The sequence below is a fragment of the Triturus cristatus genome, chromosome 8 (genome assembly GCF_964204655.1).
Source record: "Triturus cristatus chromosome 8, aTriCri1.1, whole genome shotgun sequence".
NCBI classification, from domain to species: domain Eukaryota; kingdom Metazoa; phylum Chordata; class Amphibia; order Caudata; family Salamandridae; genus Triturus; species Triturus cristatus.
Genome location: NC_140591.1, coordinates 74,095,970 through 74,120,789, shown reverse-complemented (window position 1 = coordinate 74,120,789; position 24,820 = coordinate 74,095,970). Strand labels below are relative to the sequence as shown.

Sequence of the window (24,820 nt, the reverse complement as noted above, 5' to 3'; positions counted from 1 at the left end):
AACCCGGTGGAGTATCTTAAGCTGGACGAAGCGAAGGCGAGCCGGTATGGCCACCTCCTTCGGAGAGGCCACCGCGGAAATCCAGTCTTCGTCGTCCAACTCCAGCCCGTCGGCAACCCAAGCCTCACGGAGGCCAGTCAGCAGGCCCGAGCGGTCATTAATCAATTTTTTGTAAATGAGGGAGACCGTGCTATCCGGAACGTGGCCATCCAGCACTCTATCCTCCAGGGGGGAAGACTCCGGGATGGAGGCGACGTCTGGGAAGACGGAGCCCAGCGCATGACAGACCTGCAAGTACCGAAAGTATTCACTGCCCTGCAGCTGAAACTCCGTCTGCAGCGTCTCGAATGTTTTAAATCCCCCTCTCGTCCAGAGGTCCCCCACTTTACTGATGCCAATCGTGTCCCACTTCTCGAAGCCCTTCGAGGTCCACAGGGAGCCCAACCGCTGAGGCGCATACAACGGCGACGCCCGGGTCAAACGGTCCTTCCACCCCATAGCTGCATTGGCCGCGTGCCACACCCGCACCATGACACGCGTGGGCCCCGTCAAGCGGGGATCCGGCGCGCCAGAGTAGAGTGCTCGATTGTAGTCGCCACCGGGCAGGAGCATCTTGTCCATTTCAAATGCCGGGTTCAAGGCGGGCCCATAGTGACCGTGATTAATTGCAGCTTGCTGGGAGGCCCAGTAATACCGCTTAATGTCCGGGAGGGCAATCCCCCCGTCATACCACGGGAGCGTCAACTTCGCCAGGGCTATACGCGGCCTCCCGTCCCAGAACAGGCGGCGCTGTAGACTCTCCACCTCACGGAAGTAGCGCGCCGGGACTAGGTCCATAGTGTTCTGGAGAGCGTACAGGAAGCGCGGCAACGACATCATCTTAAACAATGCCGCCCGGCCGAGCGGCGAAAGCGGCAGGCGCCGCCAGCGCGCGACGTCCTCCTTCAAGCGCTGGAGGGGGGGGGAGTAAGTTTCGCTCGTAGCGGGCCTCCGGGTCCAGCGTGATATAGACACCCAGGTACCGAAACCCCTGCGAGGCAATCTGGATCGGACATCCCCGCGGGAGGACGGGAGCCTCCCCGGAAAGCACATAGACACATGATTTAGCCCAGTTGATGACAAGGCCTGAGTTACGGCCAAAGGAGCGCAAGACATCAACCAGGACAATCAGTGATTTGCGCGGGGAGGCTAGGTACAAAAGGATATCGTCAGCGTAGAGGGACACGCGGTCCTCATACTCGGGGGTCCAACGGAGACCACGGATGGAAGGGTGCCACCGCAGCCACTCCGCCAGGGGTTCCAAGGCCAATGCAAACAGGAGCGGCGACAAGGGGCAACCCTGTCGCGTGCCCCGTCCCAGCGCGAACGGGGCCGAGACTCGCCCATTCACTACCACCTGCGCTAACGGGCCAGAGTACAACAATTTGACCCAGCTGATGAATCCCGGTCCAAATCCAAATTTCGCCAGCATCGCCCAAATGTATGGCCATTCGAGCGTGTCAAACGCCATGGTGGCGTCTAAGGACGCCAAGATGGCCGGCTCCCGCACAAACGGAACACGCGCGAGCACCCCGTGCAAGCGCCGCAGATTGAGGGCCGTGTTACGATGGGGGATAAAGCCAGACTGGTCTTGGTGGACCAAATCGCCCACCACGCCGACCAGCCGGTTGGCGAGCACCTTGGCAAGGATTTTGGGCTCCGCATTCAAGAGCGAGATAGGCCGATAGGAGGTAACCCGGTCTCGGGGTTTCCCCTCCTTGTGGATCACCACGATTGTAGCCAGACGTTGGTCCGGCGGGAGGGAGCCCCGCGAGTGGGCCGCCAGGAACATCGCGCGGAGGTGGGGTGCCAGTACGTCCGGTCGCAGCTTATACAACTCGATAGGGATGCCGTTCGGGCCCATGGCCTTGCCAGATGCGACCGAGCGTATAGCGAGGGCAATTTCGTCCGAGGTAGGAGCGGCATCCAACGACTCCCTGTCCTCCACCGAAAGGGAGGGCAGCGCGATATCTCGAAGCAGGGCATGAGAATCCGCCTCCGAGCAGGGAGAGACCGGGGAATACACCTCGCGGAAATAATCCGCGAAGCAAGAGACAATGTCTTCTGGCTCGGTGACACGTACACCATCCGTCCTCTCAATCAGCGGAACCACACGACTCGCTCTCTCCTTTTTATCCAACCACGCAATCAATTTACCAGCCTTATCACCCACATCATACAGTCGCCCCTGCTGCTCTCTACTGAGGCCCCTGGCTGCCTCCGTGACGAGGGCCCTATAGGCCGCTTGCTTAAGGTGTAGAACATGCAGTGCAGCATCCGTCACCCCACTCCCCAAATCACCCTCTAGTTCAGTAATTTCGGCCTCCACTCGGGTCACCTCCTCCTGCTCGCGCCTCCGGGCATGGGATATGAAGGAGAGGGCCTCCCCCCTAATAACTGTCTTGAAGGCCTCCCAAAGGGAGATAGCCGAAGGGACAGACCCCACATTCTCCTCAAAATACCGCTGCAAGGATTTAATCAGGTCAGCACGAATAGTGGGGTCGCGCAGGTACCAGGCATTGATTGGAGCTACCCTGCCCTCCCCCCTCGGGAGGACACCAAAGTGCAACAGGAGCGGGGAGTGATCTGAAATACCCCGCGCCAGATGGCGCACCTCTCCCACCCTCCCAGCATAGGCCGCAGGGACAAGGATATGATCAAGCCGCGAGAGGCTACCATGGGCACCCGAATGGAAGGTGTATTGCAGCTGCGTGGGATGTTTTAAGCGCCAGCAGTCCACCAATCCCAATGTATCTAAGAGGCCGGACAGCCACACCTGTGCCCGGGGGAGGTCCCTAGGGGGGTGACGATCCATAGTCCCAGAAACCACCGCATTGAAATCCCCCCCAACCACCAGAAGCCCCCCCGGAAGGTCAAGGAGGAGGCGCCCCAGGTCCGCAAAAGTGGTAGACTGTAGCCCCGGTGGGACATACACTGAAACAAAGACAACCACTTTGCCCTCCATTCTCCCCACCAAGGCAGTGTAGCGTCCCCTCTCATCATGGCGCACCTCATCTATTTCCAGCGGGAGCGAGTTCTTAACCATGATGCCCACCCCCCGCGAGCCAGACGTGAAGCCCGAGTGGGCCACCAAACGATAGCCACGCCGATTCATGGCACAAAAGGAATTACCAATAAGGTGTGTCTCCTGCAGAAAGACCACATCTGGCGAAATTCGTTTCAGATACTGCAGGACCACACCTCGCTTAATCCTATCCCCCAGTCCATTAACGTTCCAAGACAACAAAGTCAAGTCCCTACCCCCCATCACATACAGAAGCCATCATTCGTCCCCCCGAGAGCACCTCAAAAACACCAATACAGTAAAGGGTTTGCCTTGCGGTAAAAACGAACAACACCCCACCCCAACCCACCCGTCCCAACAGAACTCCCCCCTCCCTGCACCCCTGCATGAGCCCAAACAGCCCCCCCAAAGTGCAGTGTGCCTGTCGCCCCATAGATGAAAACACTAACTAGTCCCCCAGAGGAGGAGGGAAAGCCCCCAAGAGACCCCGTACGACCTCCACGGGAGGGGAACTTACACAATCAGTCAGTGATGACAATAATGTTGTCCAGAGCAAGGCCTACTATTAGTCCCTCAGTCCTGATCCGGCAAGCCCTCCCCACCAACCGCGCCCCCCCCACCCCCCCGGCCCCGATCCCCGGGCAAAGTGTCCAACCAGTCCCCGGCCGCCTCGGGACGATCAAAAAAGTGCGTGCGGCCATCCACCTCTATCCTCAACTTCGCTGGAAAAAGCATCGCATACTTGAGGTTCAGGTCCCGTAGGCGACGTTTGACTCAGAGAAAACTCAGTCTCTGCTTCTGGACCGCCGGAGTAAAATCAGGATAGAAGTTTACGTCCATATTGTCGAGTCTGACCGGTCCTTGTTGCCTAGAAGTCTGCAGGATAGCGTCTCTGTCCCGAAAGTTGAAGATCCGGGCAATGAGAGGCCTCAGGTCTCCCTCCGGGGACCCTGTGGGCACGTTCCACTGCGAAGAGTTTACTCAGCCCCCGGGGCTGGAGACGGGTGAGGATCAGGTCTTCAACAAACAGATCCGCCGCCTCCTCCTCACGTCCCTCCGGCACCCCGACAATGCGAACGTTGTTCCTCCGGGCCCGACCCTCGGAATCTTCCAGTCGACGATCCATCAGGGCGCTCGCCTGGCCCAGTCGGCGCACCTCCTTTTGGAGGGCCGCCACGTCCGTTGTGAGGCCCGAGGTGGTGTGGGCCAAAGAGTCGACCCGGTCATTCGTCTTGGACAGATCGGCCCTCACCAGGCCCACATCCACGAGGACCGAGTCAATCTTTTGCGCCAGAGTGTCAAAGCGCTGGTCCACTGAGGCCTTCATCTCGGCGATGGCGCCCATGACGTCCCGGAGGGTCAGATCCGCGGGCAGAGCAGGAGCATCAGTCGGGCCAACAGGGGACCTACGCGGCGCCTCTGGAGATCCCTTCTGGAGGGTGTAGCGGTCCATGTTGTTAGACTGAGGGGCTGCGCCACGGCGGGTCGATTTCACCTTTGCCCGGTCGCCATCTTGTTTCGTGGACATGGCTCCAGTCCCCAAATCGTGCCAATCTCCTTGAAAGGGGCTGACAGACCCGTTCACGGGCTCCGGGGGAGGGCGACCACAGCTCCGAAGGGCGGATCACAGCTGGCGGGCCGGCAGGGCACCCCGATGAAGCCACACCACCGCACGCCGCCTCGCGACCCTACCTCGCTTGGCAGCAAGGAGGGCGCAAAAGCAAAAGTGAAGTGCGGGGTACGCGAATCGCCCAGCCTCGCCCGCCGCTGTTGTTCACTTTGTCTCCGGGTCGCCCCACAACTCCAATCCGGGGGGCCGGCGTGGAGAAGGCCGCAAACCTCAATCGATGCTCCCGCCGGTGTCCGAGGTCCAATTTGGAAACGGAAAACGGGTGGCACCTCAGCTCGGTCTCACGAACACAGTCCCCTCGTCTAGGACAGGATATGGTCAGGATTTATGCAGGAGGTCGCGGAGGTCCTCAGGAGCCTCGCACCTACGCGGCCATCTTGGTTGCGCGCTAGGCTCCTCCCCCCAAATAAGTAATTATTAATTGGTAATTAATGTGTAATATTTATTATTTTGGCGTATGAAAAATATTTAATAGTTCAATATTTTTTAATTGGTAATTAATGTTTCATAATTATTATTTTGCGGTATATTTTTTTTAAAATTGTTAAATATATTTTAATTGGCATTTACTTTTTAATAATTCATATGTTTTTGGTTATGAAAAATATTTTGTTTCATATTTATTATTTGGTAATTAATATTTATTAATTATTATTTATTGGTATTTATTATTAATGTATTGTTAATTAATTATTCTTTGGTAGTTATGTTTGTAATAATTATTTATTGGTATTTGTAAATAATTTTGAGTTATTTAATAATTAAATCACTAATTATTTTAAATAATTATTTTATTTATAACTATGTTATTTTTAACTTCTACGCTATCCAACACTTTCCCTACTGTTGCACCCTCTGGAGTTGGAATAGTAAATTTTATCCCTACGCTATCCAACACTTTCTGTACTGTTGCATTCTCTGGAGTTGGAATAGTAATTTTTACCCCTACGCTATCCAACACTTTCCCTACTGTTGCACTCTCTGGAGTGGGAATAGTAATTTTTACCCCTACGCTATCCAACACTTTCCCTTCTGTTGCACTCTTTGGAGTTGGAATAGTAATTTTTACCCCTTCGCTATCCAACACTTTCCCTACTGTTGCACTCTGTGGAGATGGAATAGTAATTTTTACCCCTACACTATCCAACACTTTCCCTACTGTTGCACTCCATGGAGTGAGAATAGTGCTTTTTACCCCTACGCTATCCAACACTTTCCCTACTGTTGCACTATCTGGAGTTGGAATAGTAATTTTTACCCCTACGCTATCCAACACTTTACCTACTGTTGCACTCTCTGGAGTTGGAATAGTAATTTTTACCCTTACGCTATCCAACACTTTCCCTACTGTTGCACTCTCTGGAGTTGGAATAGTAATTTATACCCCTACGCTATCCAACACTTTCCCTACTGTTGCACTCTCTGGAGTGGGAATAGTAATTTTTTCCCCTTCGCTATCCAACATTTTCCCTACTGTTGCACTCTTTGGAGTTGGAATAGTAATTTTTACCCCTACACTATCCAACACTTTCCCTACTGTTGCACTCTCTGGAGCGGGAATAGTCATTTTTACCCCTACGCTATCCAACACTTTTCCTACTGTTGCACTCTGTGGAGTTGGAATAGTAATTTTTACCCCTACGCTATCCACCACTTTCCCTACTGTTGCACTCTCTGGAGTGGGAATAGTAATTTTTACCCCTACGCTATCCAACACTTTCCCTACTGTTGCACTCTCTGGAGTGGGAATAGTAATTTTTACCCCTACGCTATCCAACACTTTCCCTACTGTTGCACTCCTTGGAGTTGGAATAGTCATTTTTACCTCAACGCTATCCAACACTTTCCTTACTGTTGCACTCCCTGCAGTGGGTATAGTAATTTATACCTGTACGTTATCCAACACTTTCCCTATTGTTACACTCCCTGGAGTGGAAATAGTAATTTTTAGCTCTACGCTATCCAACATTTTCTTTACTGTTTTTTTTTTGGAGCTGGAGTAGTAGTTTTATTGTCGGTGCTATTTAATATTTTTTGTATTATTTTAGCTAATGTAATATATAATTAATTTTAACAATATTCAAATTAAATGTAATTTTTTAAATGTGTTATATATAATTATTAAATTTTTATTCATGTTATTGTTTTATGTGTATGATGTATTTGTAATTTATAATAATTTTTAACAAGTTATAAGTTATTAAAACAATTAAAATGTATTATTAAGTATATATATTATATATTATATGTATATGTTTAATTAATGTTTTATTACATTATATATATTAATTATTAATTTTAAACATTATAAAATATATTTAATTATGTTTATTTTATTTATAAGTATTTGGTTTATTTTACATATTTTTTTTTAACTAAAAAATACTTTATATTTTTAATAACGATATTTTTGACATTCTATATTTTATTTTCGATATTTTTGTACTTACCATGTTGTAGATAGGATCTCGATATTCTTGTCATCGATATTTTTGTGTCGATATTTTTGTAGGTCGATTTTCTGTCCGTCGATATTCTGTCAGACATTCGTTATTGCCATCATTCTATGCCTCTAATCATCACAAAGTCTCTCGGATTAAATTGCAGTATTGTAGACAGCAAGTTACCTATTTAGGTCACCTCCTGTGTAAGGAGGGACGTGCACTTACACCAGATCACATTCAAGCTATTTTAGACACGCCTTTGCCCCGTACTCAGAAGGATGTTCGTGCACTGATTGGCCTTACTCCTTTCTGTAGGCAGTGGATCCCTAGTTTTTCTCACATTGTTAAACCCTTGTTGGCCCTTTTGCCTAAAGACACTCCGATGCCTCTCCCGAGGACTACTGAATGCCAGAATGCTTTTCAATAGTTGTGTCAAGCTCTTTGTTCTGCACCAGTATTAGGAACTCCAGACTACACTAAGGCTTTCACACTCTATGTACACGAGCCAGACAGTTGTGCTCTCTCAGTTTTAACTGACACACGGTGATGAGCAGCATCCTTGTGCACATTTCTCTCTTCCTTGATCCAGTTGCCCGATGCGCTGCCTGGGTGTTTTCGAGCGGTGGTGGCGACAGCTGTGTCCATACGTCAGAGTGAGGGAATAGTCTTGTCACATAGATTGCTTGTGCTAGTACCCCATTCAGTTGATGCTCTTTTAAATCAAACGAAAACACAACAACCCACTTGACAAGACATGAATTGACACTTTTGCCTCCTCATATCACACTGAAAAGGTGCTCGACTCTGAATCCTGCTACATTATTGCCATTTCCAGTCACTCAGTCTCAGGAGTTACGTGATTGTATATTCCTTACTGAAGAACAAACAAAGGGTTGTGTTGGCCTACAAGATACACCCCTTTCTAGTGTTCATGGGGAACTGTGGGTTGATGGGTCCTGCTTGAAGTTGCCTGATGGTACGACATCCGCTGCCTATGCACTCACAACACTTCAGACAGTAGTTGAGACAGGTCGCATTCCACAGAAGTCAGCTCAAGCAGCCGAGTTGATAGCACTGACAAGATCATGTGAGCTTAGGACAGATCTACTTGTTAACATCTACACCGATAGCCGATATGCTTTTGAAGTGGCTCATGATTTTGGGCAACTCTGGAAGGTAAGAGGCTTGCTTACTTCACACGGGATGCAAATAGTGCAGGGGAATTAGTACACAATCTCCTTACTGCCTTGAAATATCCTAAGAAAGTGGCAATTGTTAAGTGTAGCGCACACAAGAAAGTGACTGATAAAATAGGAAAAGGCAATGCCTTTGCGGATCACACAGCTCGTGACACTGCAATGCAGCGAAGTAGTACACCTATGTATGTAGTTAAGTCACAGGCTAAGCGTTGGAATGATGCCAGGCAAGAGGTACTGGATTTGCAATGATCTGCTTCTGTTGAGGAATTAGACCAATGGTCTAAGGAGGGAACATTGGATGATGAGGGCTGTTGGAGGAATAAAGAAATGACAACATAGAAGTTACCCACAGCCTATTTACATCCTATGATTCACATGGCACATGGGCCGGCACATGTTGGAGCGTCATCAATGGCAAAGCAACTTATGCAAGTTTGAAATCATCCAGATATTACCGGCACAGCTCAAAAGATAGTCCAGTCTTGTCTGATTTGTCTCCAATATAATCCTGGAAAGAGAACACGAACTCCAGCAGGAGGGTTTGCCATACCTACTGCATCTTTTGAGGTCCTGCAAATGGATTACATACAGTTTGAGCATTGTAACAACCTAAAGTTTGTCTTGGTAGTGGTTTGCGCCTTCAGTAAATGGGTGGAGGCATACGGTATGAAAGATAATACAGCTCTTACTAAAGCAAAGGTACTCCTAAAGGAGTTTTTCCCCAGAATCGGCATTTGTCGAGTTTTGTGGAGTGACAACGGACCCTATTTCATTGGGCAAGTTGTTGAATCCCTCATGAAAGGGTTAGTAATTGAACAGAGGTTCCATGCTGCTTTTCACCCACAATCAGCAGGACTAGTGGAACGTTACAATTATACCCTCAAGCTAAAATTGGCCAAAATATAGGCTTCCACATCTTTGAAATGGCCTGATGCACTGCCATTAGCGTTGTTATCCATTAGATCGATACCACATACATGATCTGGCCTCACACCATATGAGGTGGTTTTTGAAAGGCCAATGAATATTTGTGGGATTCCTAAGCCACGCCCTATACATGATGCACCCTATCTATTGATGAACAAATATTTGTCTCAGTTGACTGACATTTTGTCTTCTATTTATCAACAGTTTTGGGAGACTCTTCCAGATAGGTCGCAGGGTGAGGGCCATAATCTACGGCCTGGGGACTTTGTCCTAACGAAGTCCTTTCAGCAGACCAGCTCCTTGGAACCTCGTTGGCGTAGCCCTGAGCAGGTGCTCTTGGCTACCAAGACTGCGGTTCGAGTGACCAAATGGAAGAACTGGGTTCACGCAACCCATTGTCGGAAAGTGTTGCAGAACCTAGCAAGCCCAGCTGTGTTGGCAGATCATCACGACATCCTGGACACAGAGAAAGGACAAGCCACGTCACCTGAAGGACCTGAGGAAGTCTTCCTGGACCACACGATCCCTGGTACATCTCGATATCAGCTGCGACTTCGGAAGAGAGACACTTCGTTGCTGAAAAAGACTGTTTGAGCCACTGTCCTGGGTAGTGAAAGTCTGAGTTACAAAGGGGGGTACGCTTTTAGTGGCTACTCGTCTCAACCTCGGCGAAGAAACCAACGTCTGCTCAGGACCTTAGGGCACCATCTGATCTGTTGTTCAATGGCAAGATGAACATGCCTGCGGAGAATTCAACTGCTGCAAAAGTTTGTGATCGAAAGAGTATGTTCATTATTGGACTCACTTTGATTTTTGTCATCATTGCTACAACAACATGGGTTGTAGAGGGAGTAGCTCCTGCTCGAAAACTACTGACTGCTGCTACTCCTGTCCCCATTGAGCACCGATATTTTACTCTTCCCTATCATGAAAAGAAGCACCGAATGTCATATCTCAATAACGCTTTCATACAAATGTTGCATCACACCCATAATGCTACGAACATTACCAACTGTTGGGTGTGTAGAATGATGCCAGCTCATCAGAAAAAGGGAGGAAAGCCTTTCATTCCTTTGCCGTTTTCACACAATGGTTCCTGCAGAGCCTGGTTTGCATCATTGTGGGCTTCTCATATTGGTAATATTACCAACATTGATGTAGGAAGACTTAACGCTCAGTTAAATAGAGTCTGTTAACCTGATGAGGAAGGAGATCCACAAGCTAAAGGAACTGTATGGGAAATGGAGGAGTATCGCCAAGGAAATCCCTCAACGCACTATGTTTTCCCTAACACTCGAACTGTCAAGGGTAATGGGCCTCCTGTTATAGCGGTTACAAGAGCTCGAGCAGACCTTTGCGTGAGCAGTATTGGCAGTATTCCTTTGGGAAAAAGTGACTGTACTACAGTGCTGAACATTACTGGAATAAACAATAGTAGTTTTTTTGTCCTCACGTAACACCTATTTCATTTGTGGAAGTAAAGGCTATTACCACGTATCTGTTGGGTGGTCAGGTAGCTGTTTTGTGTCCTTTTTGTTACCACCTGTGTTTTTGGCACTTGCATCCTACCACAAACACTATAAACTGTTTAATGACATTTCTAAGATCCGATTTAAGAGGACAATAAATCACGATGAGGTGGATCAAACTGATACTGCTTTGCAGCAGTAAATTGACTTTAATTTGGGACCATTCTTCTTTGTTGGTGCGAGTTTAAACAGCAGAAAAATAAGGCGCTGAACACATGTTGTAGAGGCTGTAACCAATCAGACAGCCATGGCACTTGGAAACATCACGGAAGAACTACAAATTGCGAGAATTGTGGCACTCCAAAACAGGATGGTTTTGGATGTGATCCTGACAGACCGTACTGGAGCATGCCGCATTATTGGGAGCATCTGCTGTGTCTACATCCCTGACCACGCCCCTTCAGTTTTTGAAGCAATTTCTAAGCTGCACAAGATAGCCACTGAAATCCATCAGGATTCAGGAACATGGACTTTGACTGGATGGCTATGGACTATGTTTACTGTATGGGGCTGGAAACTATTGTCAACCCTATGTATATTTGTTGCAATCATTTTTATCTGTTGCCTATGTATCCAATGTGGCCCGATGCTCTGTTCACTTTGTGCTTCTACCTGTACCTCATGTATACCAGCTAAACAAAATGTCAAGAATGTAAATACCTGACTAGTAACAGACCAAGACATTAGAGAGTTAATGATGATTGATGTCCATGATATCTTCCATGCTCCTTCTAAATCATAGAGATGTCTTCAGCTAATGCTAAAAGGGTCGTCTGTGGAAATCGAAAATAATTGCTGCTAGCATGAGCTGAAGCCATCTTGTTTGCAGCATCCATTTTGTTAGCCTTCTGATTCTGCCGTCTTCACTGTTGCCTGCTTTTCTATTCTGCTTGAGCCGTCAACCTTGGTCAACTCCTTCTGTACTGAGCCAGAGCAATGTATGAGCTCAGAAAGGCCTGTAGCTGCTAGAATGCACCTGTTTGAGAATGTAACTGTCTATCATATCCTACTGATGTAAGCAGTTCTGTTTCCCTCCCCACTTTGCTGACTAAGTGATATTCATCTGCCCATGTTTGTCAGTATCTATTCCTGTGTAGGCCTGTACCTTCTATTTGTAACTACATGCTTACTCTGCAGCAAACTGTGTATAAAAGGCCCATGGTTTCTGTATTCCATGTACTACCTCCTACAGCGCCTGAGGGTGTTGTATTGATGTAGTCCCACTCATGAGTGATTAATAAACTTGTTATTTTGAATTCCAGCTTCAGTGCCAATCTCTTCTTTGTTAGTCTAAGGACCCCTGGACAAACTTAAGGGTGAACCCTGCACCGGTGTGCCCCTGAAAAGGCACATTTCCGGAAAAGCAGTATTAAAGGCTCGGACTACCAATGCATTAGGCCTCCTAGTATCTGCATTCATTGATTTTATGTCTACACTAGACCTTCAAACCAATTTTACAAAATCACGTATCATGGTATGCAGCCCACACTGCATTCAATTGTCTAGTATGCAAGTAGGGGATAATTCCCTAACTAGTGTTAAGACTTCTCCATATCTAGGAGTTCTTGTTCTCTGCTTCTGGAGCTTGGTCATCTAGTATTGAACACCATAGAATGTTATTTTTCAAAGCAATCATTTCACTGTTGTCCTTCCTCAGGGATAACAACTGTCACTATAAATAAGGTCACCCCTTTTGGCTCCTTTTTTGAGTGGTGGGCCACCAAATCAATAGGGGAGGCCTGCTGGCTGTTAGATTTTCTTAACCCCCAACTTAGAGACTGAGCCAGACCGTGACCTGCCGAGACTCAGGAGCCCAAAATGGAAGACTGTTGGAGGCTGAGGTGGGCTGAAGATTTTGGAATTGAGAGGAGATACTAGTAGGATGCAAAGCTGCACTGGAGGTCCAGAAAGTAATTAGTGTGCTGGATTATGGTGCAACTGGAAGATTATCTCCTAATCCCCCATCGGAGATCTCAGGGGAAAAGAGGTACATGTCTTTTGAGATTGTAACCTGGCAAAGCAGACTGACACACTGACGTCCACTGGGGTATGAATTTCAAGTGCAAGACAACAAACTGCTCCTTGCCGGGATGGATACTCACCTGTGCAGATGTCAAGAACGGTCTTACCCCGTATATCTTCTACGTTGAAAATCTCATTGCAGTATCTTTTTGTCTTCTAGCCATCATATACAGGGTGAAAGGAATAATACTACGTTTTGTTATTTACTCCTATCGGTGCGCCACCTCCACTGGTTAACTGTTAACATATTGGACGTTCTGGCATTTACTGGTTAAGGGGTTTGGCGGGATTTGGGAGGGGGAACCTACTTCCTTTCTGCCTCTTACAACATATCTCCTTCATTACGCGAGGGGTGCATACATCTCTTATCCACTCTTGACACTCTTGCCCAATAACACACTGACTATATCCACATACAATGTAAGGGGCCTCAATAACCCACTTAAACTTTGCTCTATCCTTCAAGAACTAACTACACTAGACATACATATAGGGCTCATTCAGGAGACCCACCTCCGGAAGCAGGAACAAAGCTGGCTAAAATCAAATGACTTCCCAGGCGAATACTTTTTCTCGGGAGAAAAAGACTAGAGGTGTGGGACATCGCACATAGTACCCTAATAGTAAAAGAGCCTCTCGGAGATAAAGCGGGTTGGTGGATTGCATAAAATGAACTTTGAGAGGCGAGCCTGTAACATTAGCCTCCATATACAGCCCTAATCACGTACAAGAACAATGTCTGATAGGGGCGGTTCGTTCTATGCCTAGACGTAGGTCCCGGGCTCACCGTGCCACTGGAATCAAGCTATCCGGGCTGAAGAGGGGTGAAACCCCGAAACTGGTCCTAGGATGCTTGTTTCCGGTCCAGGGAGGACCTAGCTTGGCAGTTCGGGCTGGACTGTTCCCATGAGGCTCAGGGTCAAGACTGATTTGCATATGGCCAGGTCTAAACTGGGGTGGCATGGTGAGCAAAAGAATGATGCATTTAACCCAGATCTCTTGACTGGGGGAGAATGTTTTGATTTGTTCTGCATTCCGTCCATCAATTGTGTGTCTTTTGCTTTCTAGCCCTAAGTGCGCCGGGTATGCCTAGACGTAGGTCCCGGGCTCACCGTGCCACTGGAATCAAGCTATCCTGGCTGAAGAGGGGTGAAACCCCCGAAACTGGCCCTAGGATGCTGGTTTCCGGTCCAGGGAGGACCTAGCTTGGCAGTTCGGGCTGGACTGTTCCCATGAGGCTCAGGGTCAAGACTGATTTGCATATGGCCAGGTCTAAACTGGGGTGGCATGGTGAGCAAAAGAATGATGGATTTAACCCAGATCTCTTGACTGGGGGAGAATGTTTTGATTTGTTCTGCATTCCGTCCATCAATTGTGTGTGTTTAGTGGTTCGTTCTCTTGCAGCTTTGTCCTCAGCGCCCATAATAATAGGCGATTGGCCTTAATCTAATCAATGATTCAGAGATGGATTCAGATGAATTGAGTAGGGATGGATCAGTGATTCTGTTGATATCTGGCAAATGTCTGCTGGAGGACCTAGGACTGGTGGATGGTTGGGGAAGCAGGCATTCAATATGGAGGGATTATTCCCATCACTCAAAGCCACACAGATCATGTGCCAGGCTTAACCATCTTATCCTGGATAAATTACCAATTCCACACCTCATTGAGGCAAACCAATTCTCAGACTATGGGCCAGTCTCTTGCGCTCTCATACTCAGGGGATTTGCACCCTAGGGTCTCAGAGGCACATTGAGGCTACAGGATTCCCTCCTGCAAGACTCTGTAATGATCTCCAATATAAAAACCAGCATTAAAGACCACGTCTCACATAATGATACAGCGGAAGATAAGGCAGCTACACTCTGGGACGCACTGAAAGTCGTCGTCAGAGGTAATTTACAGCAGAAGCGGCCCGCCTGTCCAAAATGCGTACAGCAGTGCGAACAAAGCTGATGGTGGAGCTCTAGTAGTTGAACGTATGCACAAACATACCAGCTCCCATAAAATTTGGAGGAAGATCCTTATGATACACAGCAAAGTCTGAATTTTGGAAACACATCAGGAAGACTATAGATTGGGAAACAAATCCCAAAAACGGCCAGCCAACCTGTTATGGGTGCAGAATGCCAAAACCATAATAAGATTTTAAATCATTGGATGGCCACATGCACACCTACCATTTAGATCCGGATGCTTCCACAAGTTTTAGTCATAACTCTATTAGAAAGAGCACACAGGCCCACAAGCCAGAGCTGCTTACCTGGTGGGAGCCATAGTAACTAAGTTACAGCCAGTGAATAGGGATTGCCTTAACAAACCCACGACAAAAGAGGCGATTGTCATGGCTATCTCTGGCTTACGCTCCTCCAGGGCCCCAGGCATGAAGGTCTTAACAGCCGCATGTTATAAATGTTTTGTGTCGATGCTCCTCCCCTTGCTCCATAAGGCCTATCAAGAAAGGATGCAGGAGGGCCAGGGGATAGCTTTATAAACTGGCTGCGATGAGGTACTGTGGTCTCAGAGCCAGGAAAAGGGTGAATAGGCGCCACTCACAATTGGTAAATATTACCAGAGGCATGGGGCAGCGGTGCCCACTGTCCACCTCACTTTTTGAATTACTCTGGAGCCACTGGCCCAGTGCATTTGAGCAAACCCCTTTGTGGGAACTGCTGTACCCAAGTGTAAGTGGGCACCTTGCACCAATCCAGACAAGCCTTATGGTGATTTAAGAGGTCTTAGACAACCTTAGAAAGCTCTCTAAGTGGTAGCTGTGGTGAGGAGCCTTCTGGCTTAGTCCACAAGGAGTGTAAAGCAGCTTGTTTTACCAGAACATAATCTTATAGGTATGGATTAAGTGAAAAAGAACCACACAGTGTATCTATAAAAATATATATTTATTACAAGTCCAGAGTGCCCCGATGGGTGAAGCAGTAGTGTTTGAAATGTATCTTGCCCCACGACTAATCTAGGGACCCACCCTCAGGTAAGCCCCTAAATATTCTATGGAAAGGGTTGGGATGATACAGGGGTCCCTCCCTGCGGAGGGGATGGACAAGGGGAGGTTAATCCCCTGTCCTTGGTCCAGGTTCGCGCCAGAGCAGGAGCCAATGGCTCCCTGAACTGCTCTGAACTGGACTATGCATGGAGGGGACAAAGTGTGCCCTGCACACAGACTATGTGGTGCTGGCAAGCACCCCCACCCTGTCCCAATACACTAAACCCTGTCTGAGGGTGGTCACACCTCCCTGTGACAGGATACCTATTGTTCTGCCTTCCCCTGCCCGAGCTTGATTTTGCAGCAGGAGGGCAGAAACATGTCTCTGGTTGGCAGCAGCCTTAGTTTGCTGTCTGGGTCTGGAAGACTGTTATGGGGAGCACCGAGGGCCTCCCAAAGGAGCTTTATGGTGCATGGAATCATACCTTCCACACCGTTTAGGGTGTGGGGGTATGATTCCAACATGTTTGATACCAAAGATGATAGGATTCGTTACAGCCAGTTCTGGGATTGTCATCGCGTAATGACGCGGTACCCGTCTATGTGTCTCACTTACAACCCGGAAGAATGGACTTCATGGGCTGTAGGGGTGTCCTGCTCATGCAGGGGCACCCTCACACTTAGAACCAAGCACCCTCCCTTCAGTATTGTAAGGCAAGCCTTAGGGGTGACTTATAGGTTTTAAGTGTAGTGACCCTAGATATAGGAAATCCTATATGTTTCAAAAGTGGTGTTAACACCAACTTACACAGGCTGCAATGGCAGGCCCGTAGTTACAAATTGAGTTGTCGCCCAAGGGTGGAATAATACATGCTTCAGCCCATGGGGGCCCCTGGTGTACCTATGCCCTGGGTACCTAAGTACCATATACTAGGAACTAATAAGGTTACAACAGTGTCCAATCTTGGATGTACCCAAGTACTTACCAAACCAATTTAGGGGAGAAGCACAGAGACTGGTGTCCTGATTAGCAGATTAGTCAGAAACAGCACTACATCAAGCACATAGTGGGGGTAACCATAAAAGCCGATCCTACTTTCCTACACCCTCACATTAAAAGAATCCAATTTGGCACCAGGGAAATAAAACTGACCATGTTTGTAGACAACATCTTGTTTTCGGTCAGGGACCACCTGAGCTCCCTCCCATATGTGTTAGAGGAATTGGCAGCTTATCATCAGAGGGTCTCTGGATTTAAAATCCGTATTTCTAAATCGGAAACTTTGATTGAACGAGTAGGTAAGCTAACCTTGCTGCGGTGTGGGGACTGACAGTATCAATTATCTAGGCTAGGCTTTGGCCACCATCCTATCCAAAACCAAGGAAATTAATCTTCTATGACTTACGAGGGGGGCAAAGGCTAAACTTAATAGCTAAAAACATACAACGCTTTTCATAGGGCTGAATAGCAGTTTACAAGATGTCCCTTCTACCCAAGATCCTCAACACTTTTCAAACACGGACTCTCCATATCCCCAAAGACCACAACAAAGATGTTCAATCAATGTGCTACTCCTTTATATGGTTCGGCAACAAAGAAAGGCTCCCTAAGAGACATGCTCAATGTTCCCACTCCAGGGAGGGTTGGGTCTCCCATATATGCTCCACTATTATGCGGCGGCCCACCTATGCTTTCTGATACACTGAACAAGGAGGGAGACCAAAAAGAGATGGTGTACGATTAACCACACATTAGCAGGAGGCCACTCCGGGAAGTACCCTGGCAGCCCAACATGGACTGGGCAATTCAATGCTTATAACTATAAATGAAGATTTCTTGAAGAAGTAAAGTTAACAGCTATGCGGAATTGTCTTGGACATTAAAGCAATAGTTCAAATGGGGACCAGTTACGTTTTACAACCTTGATCTTCCACGTGGGAGCCTGTAGTACTTGTGTGTAAATTAATACCTGAAAAGGAAACACTTTAAGAATGCCGGAAATGCAACTACATTTGTATGGATACAATACAAAATTATATAGTACAGAGTACTTATGAACTGCTGCCTCACATAATATTCTGTCTTGGTAAGAATATCATTTTGAGCACCTGAGCTAGCAGCACAGGCTAAAATATATTGATCTGGGAAGCTTTCAAGCATCAACATGAATTTTCTTTTATTGTTTTCATTATTGTTACAAAGTCTCTGATCATGGTACCATGGCTTTGAACGTTAAAAGCAAATTAGCAGGATTTATCTGAAATCACAAGAAACCTAGAGTCTTTCTAGGTAACTCTACTGTAACAATCTCTGGTGAATGTGGCTATGCATTGCTAAATTTGAAAAGTATGTAGGTGGCCCAACTGGAACTTCCTTTTGGCTTGTCTGCCCCAATCACAGATCTATCACAGATATATAGTGAATCCTTAACTCCAGCCACACTCCTGGATATCAGCAGGCAGCAGAAATCAAATCTTTAAGCAATAGGCTTCTATAGAAACTGTCATAATATATTAGGATTCTCCCAAATTTGTCAAAACACAACTTTCGCCAGGTTCCCTACTTAGTTTTATTGGTGAAGACAAGTGAAGAACTTTCAGCAATGCTAGCAAGAATTTGGTCTATCAGAATTGCATGGATACCAAAATGTGCAAATGAAGTATATAGCATCCTGAACCCAGGTCAATAAATGGGATACTAGAGATGCACACAGCAGAACATGTATTCATGAAGCCTTAGGACATGATGTGTTCTGGTTACCCATTAAACAACACCTTCATAAAACATTAATCAGTTTTATATAGATCCCTACAGTGTCAAAATTGATCAGAGTGATAAAAATCACACATCTTCTCTGGCCATACGAACCATAAGAAGGGCTGTTAGAAATTTGGTATCTGGTTGGCAGAGGTTTGCACCCTGTTCAAGCAGGAACCACAATCCTAGTCAGGGTAAGTCAGACACACACCATAAATTAACTTGTGCTCACCCTCTGCTAGCTTGGCACAGAACAGGCTGGCTTAACTTAAAAGGCAATGTGTACAGTATATAACTGTAACACAGTGAAAACAGCACAAAAAAGCTCCACGCCAGTTTAGAAGAATAGTTTATGACTTTATAAATACAACAAGACCTACAAGAATAAAAGTAAAATCTAAATTAAAAGCAATAAGCGCCAATGGAGGTTATCTGGTCGCGCTGGACTGCGGCAAAGTTGAGACTTCAGGCCAACGACGATGGAGTGCGGACCAGAGACAGGAGCCATGCAAGTCCCGTTGAACAAAAGTACCTTGATCCTGGTCGCAACAGTGAGGTGCGGGATGCAGGACAGCGATGCATCTGTGTCGATCTTGCAGTTGAGGTGATGCGTCAATTTCCTCCACGCAATACGCCAATTCTGAAGACGAATCGTTGGTCCCAAGCTGCGTTATTTCCAAGTGTGTTGCTCTTGGTTTCTCCATGCAGTTGAGGGGATGCATTGATTGTCCCCCCTGCAGAGGCAGCGATGCGGTGGTTCCGATGCACCATCTCCAATGGCGATGCGCTGGCTGCAAGTGCAATGCGCCAGTTCGGTTCAGACACCAGCGGCGATGAGTTGATTCTACCTTACGCAGCAGAGGATGTGTCGGTTCCACTGGAAAAAGCACGTGGATCTCCTTCCAGTGGACCAGGCACAGGAGCAAAGTGTAAGACTTAGATATCTCCAAATCTTAGAACAGAAGGTAAGCCAGCATGCACTTGGAGATCACTCTGCATTCAAGCAAGAGTTCAGTAATTCCTCAGTAGGGAAGAAGATAGCAGGGCAGCACTGCAGAAAAGCAGTTCTTCCAGAGCAGAAGTCCAGCAGAGTGGCAGTCTTTATAGCAGTACAGCAGTCCTTCCTCCTGGCAGAGTTTCTTCACAGGTGCAGTTTAGTGTCTGAAATGATGGGGTCAGAACCTCAGTGTGAATACCCGGTTGTTCCTTTAAAGTGGAGTGACTTTAAAGAGGGGTTTTGAAGTCCACAGAGGTCCTCTCTCCAAGCCCAGCTCTAGCTCTAGACTCACTCCAGGGGGTATGCACCCCTATGTGTTTGGACAGGACAGTGCCTATTCAGGTGTGTCAGTTGCTCCCTCATATCCTGCCAGAGTTGACCCATCAAGATGAGGATGGCCACTAAGTAACACCTAACCTTCCTTTGTGTGTGGCTATCTAGAGGGAATGCACATAATCCATCTATCACCCACCTCAGATGTGTATTGGAGATAGGATGCAGGAGCACAGAGAAATTACATCTTTCTAAAAGTGTCATTTTTAAACTTTGCCAGCAAAGAGGAGTTATCATAACCATTACAATGATATGAAACATGACAGAGAAACTCCTTCTCAATCAGGAATTACAACTTATAAGTGTAATAAGAAATTTCCAATGTTAACCTACAAGAATTTGGGTCTTTTTTTTCACTTCCAGGACATGCAAAACTTAGCAGTACATGTCCTATCTTTTAATTTCACAGCACCCTGCCCTATGGGCTACCTAGGGCCTACCTTAAGGATGACATATATGTAATAAAGGGGAAGTTTAAGGCTCGACAAGGAGTGTTCAACCCCAAGTCAACATGGCAGTGTAAACTGCACACACAGGCTCTGCAGTGGCAGGTTTGAGACATGTTTAAAGATCTACTTTAATGGGTGGCAATATCAGTGCAGCAGCCCACTATTAGCATGTAATTTACAGACCCTGGACACAGGTAGTGCACTCTACTAGGGACTTGCAGATAAATTAGCCACGCCAATTGTGGATACGTCAATCACACCATGTTTAAAGGAGAAAGTAAATGCACTTTAACACTGGTTAGCATTGCTCAGAGTTGTAAAGCTAACAAAACAAGGTCAGAAAAAGAGGAGGTGGAAGGCAAAACCTTTGGGGTGACCCTTCAGAGAGGGCCATTTTCCAACAGGGGAATTAGAAAAACATGCCCCAAAATAGGCTTCCTCTACATGTGCTTTTTATAATTTCTTACTCTCACACTAGTTGCATATGTTTGTATTCTTTCACTAGACCTGGATATTTTATGCTACTTGTGTACACAACTTTTTATGGCCTACCTAGCATGGCTATATACCGAGAGTGCTCTTTGATCTGCCACATTATGAATCTTGAGGATATTACTTGAATGAAACATGCAGCAATGTGAACATTTGTGTATTTCTTCAAATATGATCAAGTAAAACATGTATTACAAAAATATTAAAAAATGCAAATTGATTTAGTTTTAATGTTACCACTGTCACCTTGGTGGGAAAAGAATGAACATCTGATGGCTAGGAAAGGACAGGTCCTTTTCTAGATTAAAATTCTTAAATTAGCAAACAAAGTAACCTTTAAACAGTCATACAGATCTACGGTGTATTAAAATACACAATTATCTACCTCAGAGAGTAAGTTAAAGTCCAACAGCACATCCTACCAGTAAAGTCAAGCACAAAATTAATGCCAACACAATTCTCATTTTACCTGTTTTGCTTGCTGTCTGACCTCATCCTTCACAGCCTCTGGATCGATCATCTTCCACTCAGCAGCAATGCTTTTGAAAACATCAGCCCCACTGTTCAATACATGAATGAGCCGGCGGTCTTGGGAGAGATGGGCAAGGATTCGCAACTCCAGCTGAGAGTAGTCTGCAGCCAAAATAAGTCCTCCTTCAGAAAAAAAAGATTATTACTATGTGTGATATACGTAAAACTCCTTGAACATTTAATGTTGATAGGACATTAGACACTCAGAAATGAGGAGCAATTAGACTCCTGTACAGACATTCCAGAAAAAACTAAATACAGCTGTAGAAGACCAGAATTTCAGAGGCCACAAACAGAACTTCAAAGTGGCTAAAGAGGCCACCAATTCATTTCCTGAAAATAAGTTTATTACTCGGGGGCTGATCATACTACACAGTACAAGACAGTTACAATCCTGACCAGAGAAGTTCAGAGCCCAAATTGTCACAAATTTCAAACCCCTATAACAACTGAAACTGCAAACCCACCATGGCTTGGAAGTCTCAGAGGTTTGAACTGAAAGGAAGAACTTTCCCAAAAAGTATTTTATTAAAAAAAAATATGAAATCCTCCTTGGCTCCAGGTAGCCTGCCCTCGGAAGGATGGAAGGTGGTTTTCTTGCCATAATTCAAATTTGCGACCTGCAGATGACTAGGTGTTGGCTGCAAGCACTTAATTCACTGGGACATCACATAGGCTTACAACTCTATCACTCAGTATATGTAAGATGCCACAGGACACCAAACAAATACAAAACAAATTAAACTCCAACAACAAGTAATTAATCAACATTCCTCTTTGTTAGCAAATTAATCAAATCATATGTCATATGCAACACCACTGTGAACTCAACGTTATCCTACAAGACTACCAGTTCGGTATGAGGTGACACCTAGGTAATGGGGGTACCTATCCGAACATCAGAAAAGAGCTCCTAACCATTCTAGATAAACTCATTGACCGAAGTAGACCGCTCTGCATTAAATGATAAAGAGGATTACACCATACGTTATAGGTCCACTCCACCCTCCTCCTTAATATGTGTCCAGTAGTTGAGATCATTTTCCCAGACAGTGAAATTCAAAATGTTTAAGGAGGAGACCCAGATCAACCTCAATGTATAAAATAAAGACTCAAGTCTTACCCTACTCACATTTAAGCATAGCTTAGGACTTCCTATGAGATATTCTCCATATTCGAGACCATCCACTCTCCGTACTACGTACCCTAGCCTCTCTTTGAAAACGCTGGAACATGTTTTATTAATCTATGTTTTCAACCAGAAATAGACCTGAAGCATGGATAATTTCAACTCAACTAGCCAAGAGAGCCGGATGGCTCAAATCATAACAGCCCTAGCCATGGACAAGAAAACATTAAAAGGTTATATATGTGCTCTTTTGGGAGGGGGAATATAGGTCAACAATTCCAAATTATCCCAAACGATGAGGCACAATAGATCCTTGTGCCTTATAAAATTGGATCATACATGACTCCCAAACCAGCAAAAATAATCTCAAAACTCCTTTGCCTGGCAAAAAGGCATACTTGCCTCCACTGCCTGTGCCCTTATGCAAATCATGCCACCATTATTCTCCCAAATTGAAATTTAAGATTTTTCACTACACATGAAGCCTCCAAGTCAGAAGGTAAGGTATTTCAATCCAGAGTCTTGGAATGCCTGCACTCTAAACAGAGTCCAAATTGACAATTTAAAGTTGAACTGTAGCATTGATGTAGGACTTCATACACCCTCGAAGGTCTCAAGTGCTACAATTTCCATTCATAGATGCCCTTTCAAGTCAATAGTTGAAAAAGGTGTTGGTTGTAGATTTTTGGGGAACAGAGTAAGTGACAGGGGACAAATTTTACCTGACAAGCCAGACGCTGCCAAAGGCCCGGGTTGAAGAATACCAAGGCTGTCTACTCTGGATTCAAACTCGTGCCCTTTCAACCACCGTCACACATTCTCTGTCTCTTTATCTCTTCTTGTAAGTTTTTTATTCTTTACTTTCTTCCTTTATCATGATTTTCCTGTCTTTCTCTTCGTCCTCCTAGCCCCCTTTTCTGACTTTCTCTCTCATGTTCAAAATCAAAGTCTGGTGACTCTGAGGTGGCATTGTGGGCAAAACAAATGGGCTGGAATACTACCGCGAGTGATTGCCAGTGGCCAGAGTATTTGCAAGCATTCCTCCTATCATCTATTGTGGGGTTATCGACCAAAAGGAAAACAGGAGAAAAATTAATGTCACGCTGATTAAAGTATAGACCCTTCAATCTGAGTGAGGAATGTGATTTCACATTTATTAAGACAAAAGGGATACACTTCTGTGGAAGTCGGCAGACTTTCCGGTAATTTGGGCCAAGGAGATGTGACAGGCTTGAGGGTGAGCTTTTAAATACTTTGTTTTTTGTGCTAATTAAAATGTGATTCAGTTCCCTCCCATTACCACACAGTACATCCCACAAGTCTGATGAGTGGAAAGGTTTGGAGGTAAAAGTATTCATTCCATTTAGACCTACATCACAGATTTGCATACCGACAAAGGAGAGAATTGCGTGATAAAAGAATATAAACACAAACTGGAGCTGATCAAGGGGGAATTCAGGTCCTGATGTACAGATTTAACACACTGTAATAACAAGTCATGCTTAGAGGCCTATTGGCTTTAACATATGCTTTTAGTAATAAGTCAGTCCTACTGCCTTTGTCATAACTTTAACTAAAAACACAGATCAGACATAGTGCAGCAGGCGTAACTTTCCCTGAAGAACCAATCAGGAGTCTAGCCTTTATCCTTGGCTTGAAGTTGTTGCCATAATCGAGGTCTAATGTACTGAATTTAAAATTTCCCCACAATGCAACCATCAGGCTTATAGTCATAAACGTACAAACATGAACTAGATTCCAGTTCTTTAAAACCCTTCATAAGTTCAAATTTTGTAACCCTGGGGAATGTCAGATGGAGGAAACCAGCACGAAAACCCTTGCCTACAACGTAAATCTGTGAGATTCCATGTACCAAAGTATCTGTCTAAGGCCTTTAACACAGTGTAAAAACAACCAGCTCTTAAAGCCTATTGATTTTAACATATGCTTTTTGGAATAAATGTCTATTTGACTGCGTCTATCAAGACTTTTCATATTAAACAGGTCAGTCGAAATGAAAATTGGTAAATAAAGTTTTTTAAAAAACAGGTCAGAAGAAATTAGCTACTTACATGTGACTCCAGTTCTCCAGCACTGGTTTCTCTCTTGTATTCATCTGCTTGAATCAGAATCATTTCCTCTCAGGATGGGAATGAACCCCAGGTAATCTTAAACATCAGTAAACAATGTTGGCTAGTTTAAAAAACTATGGAAGTATTTTGTGAAAATGCATATAGAGCGGGTGAAATCCTTTGCGTTTGCATTAGACAGAAAAATGCTTCCACTAGTGTTTTGGAAGCTGGTGCCTGTGCCAGGATGCTTCTACATTTCATCGGTTTATCCAAGTGAACAATCCCTAAGTGGTCAGTTAACATGCT

At 45.8% G+C, this 24,820-nt stretch overlaps 1 protein-coding gene across 4 annotated transcripts in view; it reads right to left on the bottom strand.

Moving 5' to 3' along the window:
• The window catches only part of POLQ (DNA polymerase theta), a 580,345-nt gene that overhangs the window by 142,356 nt on the left and 413,169 nt on the right, over nucleotides 1–24,820 (bottom strand). For all 4 annotated transcript variants that reach the window (XM_085621032.1, XM_085621029.1, XM_085621031.1 and 1 more), the window contains exon 26: nucleotides 21,252–21,436. In XM_085621032.1, coding sequence (XP_085477158.1) covers nucleotides 21,252–21,436 — 185 coding nt within the window. The remainder of the gene's footprint in view (nucleotides 1–21,251; nucleotides 21,437–24,820) is intronic.